The sequence below is a fragment of the Saccostrea cucullata genome, unplaced genomic scaffold (assembly GCF_032062105.1).
Source record: "Saccostrea cucullata isolate Sc308-1 unplaced genomic scaffold, CSIRO_AGI_Scuc_v1 ctg260, whole genome shotgun sequence".
Taxonomy (NCBI): domain Eukaryota; kingdom Metazoa; phylum Mollusca; class Bivalvia; order Ostreida; family Ostreidae; genus Saccostrea; species Saccostrea cuccullata.
The window spans coordinates 6,377-23,927 of NW_026924928.1; the positions used below are offsets into that span (position 1 = coordinate 6,377).

The 17,551-nt window shown below is 32.4% G+C and overlaps 1 protein-coding gene across 6 annotated transcripts in view; it reads left to right on the forward strand.

Moving 5' to 3' along the window:
• Positions 1 to 800: 800 nt before the first annotated feature.
• Positions 801 to 17,551, forward strand: part of LOC134267625 (ephrin type-B receptor 1-B-like) — a 53,723-nt gene continuing 36,972 nt past the window's right edge. For all 6 annotated transcript variants that reach the window (XM_062749823.1, XM_062749826.1, XM_062749824.1 and 3 more), the window contains exons 1-2: positions 801 to 933; positions 12,680 to 12,762. In XM_062749823.1, coding sequence (XP_062605807.1) covers positions 846 to 933; positions 12,680 to 12,762 — 171 coding nt within the window. In that variant the 5' untranslated portion in view covers positions 801 to 845. The remainder of the gene's footprint in view (positions 934 to 12,679; positions 12,763 to 17,551) is intronic.

A 17,551-nucleotide genomic window follows, 5' to 3' on the forward strand; every position in this document is an offset into this window, starting at 1 on the left:
TTCAAACAAGTTGGTCGAATTACTCTTTTAATATTTTAGTATTGATCGTTTCACTCAGTATTCATGAACGTTGATGAATATGTCATGCAGATACTAATATTTGTCAAGAAATCGTTTGTGACGTCACTATGGATATTACTTGTCATATATTATGACATCAATCATGACATCACAAAGGAAGCACCTGCATCATAAGTGTCTTGCTTTACGGCTTGGTAATTCTTTTTATAGCTGATTGTTTATTTTGTTTCATCTATTTATATTTTTCTTTCAATTTGTCTGTTATAGATATCAAGCTGTAGGAATGCACATATCTATGGTTAAAAATAACACCAACTTTTGTCATGATTGTCCACATGTATGTAAAATATTCTAGATTGAAAATGTACTATAGGCCTACTGACGTTCTTCATTTGAAACATGCACATAAAAAGATTTAGAATCGTAAAGAAACGTTTCTTAGCTTAAAGGAAATTTAGCACATCACAATAAAAAAAATCCCTCTAGGCTTGAAATAAGTTAGACGCTATTTCATTTTCACACCTTTTCGCCAGGTAGAAAAATGACAGAAGGGAGGCTACTCCTGTATCATTCTTGTAATCTAGATTTCATTAACGGCGTAAGACAGCTTTATTGTTTTGTTTTTTTTAATTTGTAGTCTTTTTGAGAAAGTCTTGAATATGCTGTTTAAGTTTCACTTATGCGATTTATACATAATGTGAAATACTTTGTCGTCATCCCAAAGACGTGGTTGATCAAAGAAAGTAAACGGAGGTGTTGCACTTCATTCCTATGTATACAAATACTACAGCGCATGCGCCAACTTTAGTAGCAGAAAGTGAAACATGGCGAAGAGACGGACGGTTTTTTCAGTGGCTCCGTATTTTATTGTTTTAAGTTGTTTATCTACAATAGGACTATGCGCTAGAGAAGGTAAGATGAGTTATTTCATTTATGAAGTCAAATATTACATTTATACGTCTAGATGTGCACATCTTTCCAAAAGCGCGTGTTGAATATCCAAAGATTTTGGCAATGAGTGGTTGAATGAGCTCTCTCTAATCGTGGGGACAAAAAAAGCAAAAAGGACATTTTAGAAAAATAAATACCAAAAGACTACCTGATTAAAAAAATAATTTGAAGTGTATTTTGATTTTCGGGGGAATATTTGAGAGGCGTCCTAAACATGATAAATACAGGTTGGTCTGTCATTTGTATTTTTTTTTTTTCGTTGTCGGCTTTCGGGATTTGTTGACAGAAGGGATTTACTCAAGTCGAAAGAATTCCTATATTAAAAGCTTTCATGCGAAACTTATAAGGATTTGTAGTATTCAGTAACACATACAGAAATGTGTTTTTCTTTGGGATATATTTTATCAAATCACAAACCTTTGCCAACACTTGAAAAATCACACCAAACAACAATATCGGAATAAACTATTTATTAGATTCCTGTCATGGATACTTTTATTTTTAAAATTTTGGAATAACTTTCAAATGATATATTTAGGTACATATGTATATTACAATTAAAAAGATATATTTCCTTATATTTCTTTTTTTAATTGAATTGAAAATAATGTTGAAGAACTTATTTTTAATTTTTTTTTTTTTTGTGAAAATGTTGATGTTTCATTTGTATTACATTTTTTATTAAAATGAATTAGAAATAAGATTACTATAAATAATTTACACCATATTACTGTTAGGTTAGAAGTATATACAATAATTTAAAATTTCCATTTAATCATAATATTGTGGATAAAATATCACCACTGTACATATAATTGTAACATTGAAAATTGATGATTATATGAACGGATATGAAGTTTTACGAGTTTTAAAATGATGTTTAATCTGCTCTAAATCATTATATTAAATTTGATAAGAAAAAAATGATAGTTTTGAAAATAACACCGTGTCAAATGAGAGTACATTACAATGTGGAAATGTTGTACAAGGTAGTAAACATGCAATTTAAAATTTGTATATAAAAGAGTCCAACAACGACTAATATTGGTAAATTTGGTGGTGTCGTAGGTAGCAATTTCATATTTCAGTTGTCAGTGACTGCAATTACTGAATAAACAAGAGTAGACAATGTAGTATAATTATGGTAATTATCCTTCTTTAAATTCACCAACAATTGTAGCCTTCTGCTCTAAATTCAGCCAAGGAATCATTCCGCCTGAGTGCTGGAACACACAATCGGTCTTGATGCACCCAGTGGACTACAACTTGAAACTGAAATTCGTGATGGTCTTTTAACTGCGTTTGTGTGATGATAGCTCCATTACTAAATAGAATACTTTCATAGCAAGTGAATTTATAAAAAAAATGTGGTCCATTCAAAATATCTCAAATTTCAAAAGTTAAAATCTTAGTAGGTGGGTTTTCACCAGTTATTTTTATGCTTCTGAGCTAGAAAGGAAACTATTTGCCATATTAAAAGAAAATTAAAAGATGTTAATTTTTTTTTTTTTTTTTTTTTGAGATTGGAATAGAAACATCATTTGAGGGGAATTAATCATTTTGACAGAGGCTTTGACATGGTATTTTAGTTCAGGTGATTTCTCACTGCACTGGGGGTCAAGTCTTATCTTGTGTAGTTCTATGGTCATCTATCATATCGGCTAAATTGGTGTTTGATTGCCAGGGCATCAGTAGGATACTTGTATTCCCTTCGGAGAAATTAAAGATGTGTACAATGCGTAATGAACTCCCTACACATGATTAGCAAAGGGCATTGGGTCATTGTCAAGACTGGATTAAATTAGCTGTGTCAAATCATAAAATCAGTTACGCTTTAGTTTTTAGATGACTTATGCAAATATAGGTTTAGATGATACATGTAGTAAGTGTTTATTCTGTATAAACTTTTATAATTTACTGGCCACAAGAGAAAGTTCTTATCCTTTCAAATGAAAGATTACTTGAAATGCACACCATTATGTAAACTTATATAGATGTCTTTGTTATTGTTGGAAGAATATAAAGAGAAACCATTGTATCAAGTCTGATACATGATCATGACTGTGTGTGGCAAAAATTTGGCCTACGAGTAAACTACAGCTGAAATTCTGGAGTGTTTTCAATTTCCACTCCCAATGAGGGGCCTAGAAATACCCATGTCTTTCAGGGAGTTATAATTACTCTGATGCATGCAAATCCTTCCATTATTCAATGTGGGGTTCACTAAGTGAAATGGACCACAAAGATATCATCACTTGTTTTTCTATATGGACAGTTCCTTACCTTGGGGCAGGTTTAGTGAAAATGACGATGACCAACATAAATTACCTGGTCTATAGAAGGTGGAAAGCAGTGGCCACAGAGGTGGAGATCTGAGGCCATTAGTTTTGTCCAGTCAATTGGAAAATTGAGTGAAAATTGAGATGTTGAAAACAGAGGAAGCCATTAAAATGGAGTTGAGTTCCTGTGCCTGAATATAAGGTGTAAATACAAAAAGTAGATGGCCAATATCGATGGTGTGTATGCTTGTATAAACACAAAGATTATGAAATGCTTCATAATCAGAGAACTGAAAGTCTATAAACTTATTGATGCCCAACTCTGTGTTTAGTCAAGTGGATTTTTGACATGGCATTTATGATACACAATATATTTTGAAGTGATCAATCACACTCGATTTTATTTGCCTTTTCTGCATATTAAGTGGGGTATACCTTAGTGTATTATTACTTTATAACCTATTTCACACACAGTATATTACGGTTGTCAAAGAATCCTGAAAGCATCTAGTCAGAGGCTTAACTTCTGAAACCATCAGAGAGAATCATGCACATATCACTATATCACATAAACACTTATCAACATGCACTTATTGAAAAATGGTTTGACTAGATTTTACAATCTACTAATCTGTTTATATGTCATTGAGCAGTATGGAACGATGTTCTTTGTCAAGAAACATTGCATAATTAGATGGATATTAACTGATAGTAAGAGAAGAGATAAGGCACTTGTAAGTGGGGCATATGATAAAGGAGAAGAATTGCCATTGTCCAACATGGCTAGTTGATAATAAGTACTGTTAGCAGGTTTATGGTGGATTTAGTGATTTTTATGGTGGGGTTTTCTCAATTTAATTTATAGCCCCCCTGCTTGTCATAATACAATGTATGTCATAGTCAGTTATCACAAACACCCTGACTGGTCTACTATTGGTTATGCAGTACCTTTTCTATGGTGGACAAAAATCTACTCAATACACTGCATGGGAAATCCTGCAGTAAATATAAATATGTTCTGTTCTTATCCCGTGTTAATCTTCTCTATCTAAGTGTTAATGGACAGTCAAAGACTTGAGAAGCAGTTTGTTATTTCTTGCTTGTGGTATACGTCTGTCTGACTCTGGTGTCGGGACAAGTGGCCACAATAATGGTTGTAGTACCGAAAGGAAATGCCTTCCTACCTATATTTATCATTTGTTTTTGAAGTGGTAGCAGGCTTATGGTATTGCACTCTTTTCTGAAGTGCATTCATTATTTTTTTTTGAAGTACTAGTACTTACTGCTATGCTAAGTGCAAGCTTTATGTGCATCTTAGCTAAGAGCTGCATTCACATGATGTATAATATATATTCGAAATGTTTTTACCGTTAATTTATTGCATAAAAAATTAAATTTCCTTTTCTAGATATTCATTATTATGTATATACAGTCATGTTAGAAATATGCTGTGTGAAACATTTCTTTCATTATAATTATACTGTAAAGCAGGGTATTTAAATTTCTCATTTTAGAATATTTTAAACCTAAAAGCCCAATTGTTGTTTAGGCAAAGACATATTGGAAAGGAACAAGCTATAAAATATCAAATTTCTTGCATGATGTTGGGCATTTGTCTCAGTCCCCTTAGACTGAGGGAGGTGTTTTGGGGTCACAGAGATACGATTTTAGGTGATTTTAATGAGGGCCGATCTAAGGTGTCGTTTTGTGCAATAAAAAGGATGTGGGTCTTTATCTTAATGAATCTGATGTTCTTGAACATGATAGGAAGACGCCAAATGAAGTTGTAAATCTCCCTGAAGTAAAATGTTCATTATGTAATGTTGTTGAGAAACAAGCTGTTTACAAGTGCTTCCTCTCCATTTTTTCAGAATTAAGAAAGTATTAGAAACGTACTTTTTGAAGGAATGGAAATAATAAAAGAAAGGAATAACTTTGAAGCACTGCTGCAATTTTTTTCCCAAGCTTGTACAATAAATCTGCCAGTTGAAAAATAAATTACAGGTATATAAAGAGAAATTTCTATTGATCGTTGAAGAGTGTTAATAAGCTTTTGATATATGTAGTCTGGCACAATTCTTTGTAATGTGTTTTTGAAAGAAAAGATGTGAGATGTAAATAAATCAGATCGCTTAACAAATCCACAAAACAAACAAGTTTAAAAAGGTGGTGCTATAGTTCCCAGATTCGTTGGAGAAATAGGAAAGTTTGATCAGTATGTCAGGCTGCCTAATATTGCATAATCCTGAAAACAGAATGAGACACCTTAAAGTCTAATGATTTAGAAATAAAGCTAGGATAACATTTTTGTAACCTTGGCACAAAAGAGGGAAATAGATCAATTAGCTTAGTATACAGGCAAGGTCTTCAAAGTGTGGCTTTGTTGATATGTGAGAAAACAAATCTTAATTCTCATCAGATTTCATTTTAAACAGTAAGTTTCCAAATATACAATGCAGAAACTACTTTACGAAGGAGTGGTTTGAAAAACAATACCATGCAATGAAGCATGGTGGGAAAAAAATGTTGTATTTACATCTACCTCTGACTGGTACATGATATTTAATATTGCCATTTAATTATCAGGGTGGAAATAAAAATCAAAGCCCTTGTCACACTTTAGAGTTTCCTTGCTTGTATATTCCTTTATCTGAGGATTCGGCTGATTAGAGTAACATTTCAAAGAATGTCATTAAAGCAATCAATGCTAAATTATTTCTTTTGACACTCCAAGTCTAAATATCTGAATGACACATGTGAAAGGTATTTTTCAAAGTGTCTTCTGAAGGAAGATTGTGTTTTGCTCTGTTTATAAAAGAATTAAGATACCACTTTGGAGTATTCTTTTGCATTTACTCATAGGCGTTTATATATAATGTTCATTTTACATTTATATTGGTCACTTTCAATGTATGCTGGGCATATGTTGTCATTATTGCATACACATTGGTGTATATATAGAAAAGAATTATTGGACGTCAGTAATTTCCACCTCAAGTTCACAAAGAATTCAGACTAATTAACCGTCCACTGAATTCGTCATTTATAATATTCTCATTGTTTAACGTACACATGGAAAATCTTTACAGATTATGAATAATTTAAGACTCAATATTGACGAAATTTACAGCCTGTCCGTTTTACACTTGTGTAGAATGTAGCAATCACAATGGACCATTAGAACTTAAATGGGCATGCTTTTAGATAGTTCCAACTTAGCAGAGCAAAGCAATGTCATTTGAGATTGAAAGTAAGTGCCTGGGCAAATTCTTCCTGATATGGGAAAGAAAAGCTTTATTGGGAGTTGTGTAATGCAGATTGAGTAAATCAGGCCCGGTAACAGTGGTGCTATCTTGGTTAAGGTTGCTCTGTCAGGCGATAACGCTGGATAGCAACAGCTCAACCCGGGGTATCTATCTACACCGTTTGGCATTCACCCCTTTATGAGCTTGTACCATAATCCTGTTGTCTATTGACTTACGGACTATTTATTTTAAATTCAAATATAAGACAAATTAATTAATTTGATAAAAGGCGCAGGGCCCTATAGGCTTATAAATTTAGAGAGGTAAATATTTTAGCAAAGTCTTGGCAACATATTCATATATGCAGAGAAATGCCAATGGGTTGAAGGAGAGTTAGTATTATCCCAGTTACTCGGTCTCAGAGTTGATTCTCTCTGGGTTTCTCTAGATGTTGCAATAAAAGAGAATTAAATTACAGAAGCTATGTTCACTCTATGAGGGTAATTGTGAACTCTATGCAACAAGTTGATTTATTAATATAATTCACTTCTGCAGTTAAGTGCTGAAAAACTGGGAATGCTAACAAAATAGTGGTGTTCTGTTAGAATACTTGCTATAAAATTTGATTCATGTCAATTGTTTAATGTGCTCATTTTCAGTGATGTAATCAATTTAGAAGATTTTCCCTATTTGGGAGTCTTAACTGTTTTGACAGTTATTGGGTTAATGGTGAAAATTGGGTTGTGAGGAAGGGACCCCCGTAACCTCTAGGGTAACATCAAGCCAGGCAGGTTGTCAAAAGGTGCATAATTTGCCCTTCTTGCTTCCAAACCCATTCAGTCCAATCAAATTTTTATGCTGTGAGAGTGTTAAAATCGCTTTTGAACTTGAATTTGATTTGGTTGATAATTTTAAAGTTGTTTTTTATATTGAAAATGTTCACTGAAATGCATTTCAGCCTGAATGCTGTCGGCTTTAGACTGTTTTTTAAAAGCACGAAAAAAAAAAAAAGAACATTGAAGCAAATAAACTGCCATTGCATGGTTAAAAAATTACAGTTTCACAAAGTTTATAGTAAAGTGAATCTTTGAGTGAGTAAACTTCCAAGGGATTCTCTGGTCATATGATCAAAAAAGTTTCATTCTTCAATCATCTTCATTTTTTTATATTCTTAGATTTCTGATTATATTTCCACTCCTTTCCCTCTGGAGTTTCTTGGCTTTCATCTTCGCTATTCAGCTGATTTTTTTCCCCTTCCGTGTTTTTGAATGGATAATCTTGGAAGATGAGGAGTATATGCATTATCCTCATGGTCTTAGCTTCTAATTTGCATTTGACAACTCTGTCTCTTCCAGGCAACATTGCAGAGGTCTTTCATTTACCTCTCTGCCTCATTTCACAGCTTTCAATGGACATAAAAAAGAATTTCAAAGACTCAAATCTCCACAGAAATCATAGGGATGTTTATTTTTAATTCAAAGGCTTTGGAGATTTTTGTCTATCTAATAAGTTTAGTCAGCCGCATGTGATGTCTCACAGACAAGCGAGATGATTACTTCTTTCAATAGAGGAAAAGTTTAATATTGCACGGCTTATATTTCCCGAGGACAGCTCTAGTAATGGGGGTGAGGTCTTTATTTGTCAGGTGTCCATCATACTTTTTGTTGACCATTTTTTAGTGTCCACTATGTCTTAATCAAATGTATCCTGTCTATAATCCATCGAAAACTATCAAATTTTAAAAAAATTCCTAAAATTGTTTACTAGAAATGCATTTTGGCAGCAATCTTAATTTGAAAAAATGCATCAGTATATTTAGAGTCTAGATTGACCACAAGTAAAATGCTTGAAAATATGTACTGGTAATAAAATTAGAAAAAGGGTTTGGTTTGCTTCATGATGATTGGATAAATAGTTTTTGAAAAGTATTCACTTGGTATATGTAGGAGGAAAAAATAGAGGGTAATTACGGTAAATCTTTTTCAGCCCTCCTCTTCAGTAACAGATCGGCTATAAACCTTGTAAAGTTAATTCTATTTCGTCTCTTTCTAATTTTTTGTGAGAATGGATAGTTTATATGATGGCATTTATCCTTTTTCTGGAATCTGCTGTATGTTAACTGTCAGACGAGATCCTGTTTGCATTGATTTTCCTTCTGTTGAATCTTTCTAGTTTAAGAGATTTCAATGTGTTTAGTTGAATTTGGGTGTCTAAGTATTTGTTATTTGAAAGATCGGAATGATGTATGTAGTTCATTGAGGAATTATTAGACCACTAATAGTATTAACTTGACAATAACCTGTAAGCTCTTGGTACATTTATTGGGTAGGGGAGTTGCATGTTCACTTCACAAGCAACTTGCATTGTCCTTTCATTCAATCAAAATTTTATTACCGATAGTAAATTTTCTTCTTTTCATTGAACTGAAAAAGATTAAATATCCTTAAAGATCTTGTTTTGCAGGAAAGCAAGATATTTTAGGAGTGAAATACTCTTTCGCAATGTGTCCCAGTAGAAGTGTTAACTAAATGTTTGTCTTCTTGGAGTTGAGGAGGGAGGCTGCATGTTTGGTCTTCCTAACACATTTAAGTAGATCCCAAGGTGCAGATTGTTTGATTTCACCATTTTAACAAAGGGGGATATTGTCAGTTTGAAGTTTCCATCTCTTAGCAGAAGTCTTACCAAAAGTGAGGATTTGAGATTGTCTACAATCAAATCTGTTTATACAGGCCCATTAAATTGGGTTGTATTTCAACTTTCTATTGACATGAGCCTAACACAAGTAGGGATCCCAGCGTACCATGTTTGGCACTTTTAGCAGTAGATTTTATTGTTTTCCACCTTCTTTTTAAGGCGTAATTCCTCATTTGAGTGCCTTTAACAGCAAAGATCGACCTTTCACTCATTTAGATTCCCTTTGGGAAATTCTTGTGTTTTTCTTGGAAACAAGTTGCATTATAGTATCTGTTGACTGCCAGTTGATGCAAGTTTACTATTGCATAATTTCTGATTAAGTTTTTAATACAGAAGAGGCAATCAGTGACTCCAGAGATTTTTGATTCTTTGCAAATTAATTCTGTTAAGATCTTGTGCTGTAAATGAACTACTACTTTGACAAAGCTTTAATTTCACAGAGGAATTGTATCACTTTTTTTTAAAGGCAAATTATTTTAATTCCTTCTTTAATATCTAAAATTCGTAATGTTCTTTCTCATGATTACTAAAAGATGAGAGTTGTCGTTTTGAAAATATTATGCCTTTAAAATAGCTAAAGTTAATCACTAATCAGTAGCATAATGGTGCCAAAAATTTTATCTATAGTGATTATAAAAGAAATTCAAATATTTTTTCTTTGTATTTTAACAAACACAATTTTTAATGAGAGCAACCCACTTTTAACATATAGATATAAGAATTAACATAATGTCTCGCAGAGCAGCCATGACATCACATTAATTTTCTCTTGACAACCAAATTTACAAAATTTATCTTGACATCTATATGTATTTTATCTGAAAACCTGAATATATATGACTTTATAAGTATGACACTAAGAAAATATCTTTCATAAATTAAGTAGGAACATCAGTATTGTAGGAAGTATGGAGTGGAAGTGGGATTTTAGCAGCATTTCTGGATGGAAATTTCACTGTAGGTAGTTTTCAGGAGTAGTGTTTTATTTTGAGAGAAACATGTTAGAAGGGATCACTTATCAGAAACCTGCATCAGGTCGTGGTTTAAAAACAGATTATTTTATCTGTAGTCAGCTTCCTACATAGAATCCAATAGAGAACTCAACACGAGAAAAACATCAGAGAACTGTATTCAACATGTTCAAAGATTTCCCCCAAAAAGTTGGCTGCCAAAATTTTCATGCAGGTTTTTTTTTTGCAGGTCTTCATTTTCATTGTGTTTGGTTTTTTGGTAACCTATTTAATGAACAGTATCATTCCAAAACATCAAATACAAAGTGGGCTGCGGGGGATTGTTTTGCTTCACAGATATGCAGCGGGTTTGTAAATATTTTGTTGGACCTGCCAATGAGGAGCAGATGTAGGGGAATGAAATCATTGTCGGACCGGTGATGATGTTAGATGGCTATTTTAGTTGGTACCGATATGTGTTTCAAGTTTGTTAAAAAAAAAACCTTAGTGATAACAGATGTATCGGAGCTGTCTGTCAGAAGGATCCCACCTGATCAGTGTTAATCAGTCTAATTAGGTGGGGGAACCTGCCCTGGTAGAATGTAGCTTTAAGTTACACTCAAAAAATCCACCTCTGTACCCAGTCACCCTACAATTTTGTGAGAAAAATTTTTTTACTTCAAGTTTTATTTTTCATTCTTTCTAAATGACACTTCCTTAGATTGTTTCTTTTTCACACGTTAGATCATTCAAGGGGCCTTCTTGAAAGGTTTTTGTCAGGTCATCGTTTGGAGAGAGTGAAACTCACTTTCCCCGGAATCCTCTCAAACTCTGTGGTTTGTTGTTGATGGTTTGTTATGATACGTTTAGTGATAACATTCACATATCGGCCCTGCAGTCACAATTTTTGTCGAAGGATTATACATATTGTGAGTCATGTGACATTCACCATGCAATCGGGTCTTTGGGTCCACGAGAAAGACATAACCAATACACTAACAGATCTTATCACTGCTTTACACACAGATGATAAAAAATTTGATAATTAATACATGTATGCTTCAAGTTATATTTTAGATTGAGAATTTAAAGAAAGTTTTAAATATTGTCTTTTTACAGATTTTCCATATTATGAGTGTATGTACTCAGTAGACTACACTTGATGTAGATGTTGGTGTTGATTGAACAGTACAGAATGATAGAGTTTTGATGTTTATTTGATTGGCTAGATGTGTCCAGTCACTTAGAGGAGTGGAATTAGCCAGTGGTAGCTCTTCTGATTATGCTAAATAACCAGCTCTAGTGGTCACTCATACAAACCAAAAATCGATCAGACATGATCATTATGTAGTGTTGTGTTATAGACCAGCAATTTTATAGCCAAGGCAAGGGAAGTGTGCCATTGAGTGTTGTAATGTGTGATATCCAAGTGTGAAGTGTAAATATATTTAATATATTTTTAATATTTGCAGTAAAATTTCTCTTAACATTTAAAAGTGTGGTGGCTATTAAAAGATTTTTTAACAATAAAAGTTTACAGAAAAAAATTACCAAAAAAAAAAATCTTAAAGCGAAAGTCTTGTGCAGGTGCACAAAAAGAGAGAGAGTGTGTGTTAATGTAATTTATGAGCAATTAAATGTAGAAAGATATTAGATCTTTGTGATAGGCTGCGGTAATTTATGTTAAAAGTCTGGGCTTAGGAATTTTTGTAATGGTACATCGAGTGAGAGAGATTGACGGGGAACATTGTACAAGAGGTGACAGCTTAATCCATAGAACGATGGTAGATACAGGTACACTGCAGCCAGACAAAAACAATGCCTGTACACCTGTACAAAGGGAATTTGTGGCATTTAGTAATAACCATATGTTACCTGTAGGGCCTGACCAAGGTCCTTGGCTCGAGGGCCATCAGGCTCAAAATTCACAGACCAGTGTGAAATATGTGGACCTTGGGTTCATACATTTACTTTATCACTGGCATCAGCTGTGGTTGTATATTTCACACTCTATTACATATTTATTGCACAAGAGACACATTTCTTATTCCCATCTCAGTAAATTAAATGTGCATTAAAGTAAATTTGTTAGAGGCTGTGTGTGATGTTATCGTGCTAAAATCTTATCATGTAGATATAAAGTGTGCAGAGCCAAGAAATTTTCTGATGCTATAATATTTTTAATTGCTTCATTTGCTTTATAAAAGGAAAAATGTTGTTTTGATTTCATTTCATAACTGTTTTTTTATGGCATGGCCAGTACCTTTTATTCATCAATTTGCTGACTCAGGTAGAAGAAATGTGTATTAATATTATTGGTTATACATGTACATGCATTGTGATCTATTCACATTTTAAGTATATATATAATTACAAATAAATTTTATGGGAATTCCAAAAATCTTACTTTTGAATTAAAAAAAGGAATGAATCTTTAAAAGCAATTTTGTCAAAGAAATTGTCAATTTTCTGATATATATGTAAATATATAATTTGATTGGTAAAAAATTTTAATTATATTGTCTTTTCTGTTTTTCAGTTGTTTTAGTAGATTCTTCCAAATTTCCAAATCTAAAGAACTGGACAACACACATAAATGAAAAATCAGATTCCAACACTGGGGTACGTAGTATTCTAACATTTAAAACTGGGATGGATGCATGGTGTATGAAAAACCTGATAGTAAATATGAAAATGGGGATGGCAGCATGGCATACAAAATATCCAATAGTGTGAATCACTTTTTATTTTATACTAGAACTTTTTTTTTTATGCTTAATTACTTGAGAAGGTGTGCTTGTGCAGGGATAGACATTAACATTTATAATCACTTGTCCATCAGACTAGTGAACGTGTAATTTTGATTTGCCCGATTTTATGCAAAACTTGTTCGCACATTTTTTAATCCATGCAGTTTCTGTATCTTAATTTATTGTTTTTAAATATTTAAAAGTGAAAAATTGATTTCTATTTTGAACTAAGTCTTGCTTGCCAAAAAAAGGGTTGATGTGACGTTGATGCTACATTTGTAAATTTCCTGTCATGTACAATCCTAAAAACACGCACAGATGTACAATTTATGAATATTATTTCCTTATGATTTTTTTCCAAATTTTATTTTTTCTCTAAAAATTGAGGTCAGGCTAAAGGAAAACAGTTGCCATGTTTTGAATCAAGATATATCATGCACCGAGAATAAGTTTTTATCGGTAATCAGCCAACTCATTACCCTTAGTGCCCATTCCTGTTTTGAAAATGAAATTCTCATGTATAATAGTATTCCTTAAGATATATTATATATAGCAATTAATAACTATGATTTGTGATGTTGTCTTGCTGATCAGTTAAGAGTCATTTACTATCTTGTGAAAATAAGTTGTCTTGAAAATAAGATGTCGCAAAAATTTAATGCTCTATAGTAAAGATAATTACCATTGGTTATATAATATGTAGAATTTCATGTACAAATTTATTTTGGTGACTGCATATCCTTGAAAAATAAAATTAGAGAAAAAATTGCCATAAAAGTTCTAGGCAACATTTCAGTAACTGATAAATGGACATCATGACTCAGTGATTAAGCACATATTAAAGCTTGAAGAATTGGATATATGATATATAAAAAACATATATCTGCAGAATATCTGTATATCTAATAGACATAAAAAATATTTTCTAATGTTATTTTAGTGATATTATTTACAGTAACGAAGAACATTTGGCAATAAGGATATAGTCTCCACTGATTATACGATATTTTACCCTTTTCTCTGAAATAAATATCATCATTTGGCTAAATATACTCAAATTAAGGGAGGCAAATTACTTCCCCTTGTCATTTATTGCCATTTGATTGAAACAATTTATTTGTATAAATACGATTAATAAAATTGTTTTTATGGCATAGGAAGTCTATTGCTAAACTTATTATTTCTTCAATTATTTCTTTATCTATAACTGTACACTGTATTATGTTAGCTTTGTGCTCAGATTTCGGACTTGGAGCCACCTCTTTTTATTATTTCCCAACCTTAAATGTAAATGTATACTCTGGGTAACATTATTATGGCAATATTGAGTGCCTTTTTCCTGAAAAATAAGATTTATGGCACAGTGAATTTATCACAGTCAACAAGGGACAAAGCGTTTGCTTACAAAGCGTATATTTGTCAATGGACACAAACAATGTAAAATGATCTGAAGCTGACATAAAACAACATTTTTACCTGTGTTTTACAAACTAATTTGTACAGATGCTGGCTAAGATTTCAATTATCTATCTTACATTACAAACTTTGAAAGAATCACACAACATTGACTTTTGCCTGGGTTGCACCAAGCATGGGTCACAATTTGATTCACCTCTAATGGGAATCATGTCTAACAGTTATCTGTGTGATAGAATAGGACATTTACATTGGGTGCAGTAGAGTCAACATTTCAAATCTTCCCATGACAAACCTCTTGTTAGGTTTTTCGGAGAATTTAGATATGCAAACAATGGATTGCATTTGATTCTGTTCTCGGGGGCATGTGAACATTGTAGTATATTCAGAGCATCAAACAGAAATATGTATGCACATTGTCAAAAAAAAAAAAAAATTTGAAAATTTTAAATTCTTTAAAAAAAGGATTTCAATTTTTTCTTAATTAAAGGGGTGTAACGGAAGTTGAATGCTTGTACATTCTATTGAAAAAAGAACTTTTTCCTAACTGTAGATTCTAAACCCTATTGATGCAAAAATCTATAGTCAAGTATTCATATATGTTGAGGTAGTCAGAACTTTGGGCAGGAACCCCGTGGTGTTCTGTTGATGACCTGCTGTGCTTCGCTGAAAATTATAAAGTTTATTGTACAGGGCCTTGAAAGGTGAAAATTCAAAAGCAAATAGTTATACACAAAGGCCGTAGCATGCAAGTGTCTTGCACTGATATGCCACTGTATTTTTTTAAAAAAAATGTCTGTATTTTGGGTTTAGGAAGGGGGGAGGAGGGGGCTTAATGTCAAAGGGGATAAATTATTTTACCTAGTTAAGGTGGTAAGGAAAGCTGGCCCATATTGCATGTATGCTAGTATATATTTTATGCATTCTCATTAATAGGGACTTATTGTTACTTGGTGCATGTGTGCATGCTAAGAACAAGTTCAACATGTCAGTTCTCAAGGCAGCCCAGAAAAGGCATTGAGTTTTGATCCTTCCTTCTATAAATTTTACTTTAGTAATCTGTATAAAATACAATACGAAGGATAAGTATACAGATATACACAGTATACAGCTGTGCTAATTGGGGATAATCTTATTAATCATTGTCAAAATCAGATTAATCTGGATTATTGTCCATAGGAAGGGTTATTTGAGGAGATCACTATAGTATGAAGTACATTTAAAAGAGAAAAAATTGCCCTCCCACTTTTTTTTATTTGAGAAAAGAAGACTAGAATTAAAAGGCCATGAACAAATGACATTTTGGATTGCCTTCATCAAGGATTTTAGATGTAAACTGTACAATCTGACCATAAAGCTAATGTTTCTAACATTTGGGTAAGACGTGAATAATGGAAGGGAATTTCATTTTATCCTTTAATGGTTTACACGAGAAGTTAATATTGGCAAGAATTTCTTCTGGTAATGGCCAAGATCAGGTTTACAAAAAGAAATGTATTATTCTACAATTTTAGTTATTTAACCCACCAAAGTCATAATATTGAGACGAAAGTCTTACTCATTGTGGAAATCCAACACTTTTTGTGGTTTAAAAAACTAAGGTCATAAATCCTTTGCACTATATATGAAATGTGCTCTGTTTTTCTTTTAGCATGACCATTTCAGCAAAATGTTGTTTTAGTTTTATACTGGTATTTCCTGATTTTCTATAGTTTCTTTTTATGTTTTGAAAATTGAATGTTGACAAAATTTTGTTCCATGCTTCCCTGGGTGTATTTTCCATTGTCAAAACATTTTATTGTATTTAGTAATTGTTGGGGTGTAATGGCATATTGTGCTTCTGTAAAATTGATGGTTCCATTTAAAGGACCAATTTTAAAGGGTTCAAAGGTTGTATAGTGCCACAAAAGAATAGATTGTTGGGGACTTGTCGAACTTTTATTTGCCGGGGAATAGAAGGACCGTTTTTTAATTACGGCCTGTTAGAGTGATTATTGACACTCCCTTTCAGGGCAGTTTGGTTACGCATTGATATGTTTTTGTGGGGACCAAGCGAAAAATCATTTATCAAACAATGCCGACATATTTCATTACTTTATCATTGATATCTTGATCAAGCCAAAAAAAAAAAATGAAAACCGAGGAGACCGCAGGTAAAATTTTTCATTCTAATCAATTCCCCTGTTGTTAGAAAACATTCAACTTCAAATTTATAAACAGATTCTTTAACTAAGTTATCGCGGAAAACAAACAAAATATAGAAGATCATCACATAAGGGGCACATGCTGAGAAATATTTCGTCTGATTCATTTGTTTGGTCACCCCCGCATACACTAAAATCTGCTGACCTCTCAGGAATATGTCCAATACAAAGACTAAATAAAGGGGTAGAAATGGGTAGCTGAAATATTATTTTCAAATTTGTTAAAAATGGGTACACAAACTTAATCATGAGAAGAAAGGGAATTAATGAGAACCACAAGATGGGAGATAACTGTTGCTGCTCAAAAACGTGTAGTATTGTGGATGCTTAGGTGCTAAAGTACTCCACTTTTATACCTGGCTGATGTTAAAAAAAAATTCATGTTAGAATAAACTAAAATTATATGTATCAGTTTAGGGATTCAAAATACATATAGATATGGTACAAGTAATTTTAATTTATTTGATATGAAGGCTGACCGAAGACTGTAATTTATCTTTTTATTATCAATTCAAGTTAGATTAAGGCAGGTCCACACTTTTACGGATCCGGTTTTAATTTTACACACCAATATAAATCTATTGAAAAAAAATCTTTTTGGATGATTGAAAATAATTTAGCAAGTATATATTTGTTTATTATAGTGTCATTGTGCACACAAAGCATTTCAATTTATAGGAATAACCACTTTGCACTCTGTCCATAGGATCTACATGTAATTTAGTACATACACAGACAGAGAATTCTTAATTGCCTTTATGGACCTAAAGCTTTTTAATTTTTTTAAACAAACTAACTTATAGTTATCTTTAATTTTTAGCATATATCATCTTATTAAATTTACTTTTTAATAAGTTTTGCAAAGAAATGAAAAAATAGATATTCCAAAAATGGGGGTATAGGTGTTCAAAAGGCTGTTTTGTAAAAACTGGTCAACCATAATAAAATGTTTTTTTGCTAACCTAAGATATAATTCTAAATAATTTATAAACATATAAGATTTTGAGAAATATTTAAAATAAAGATATTTTGAGCTTTTTC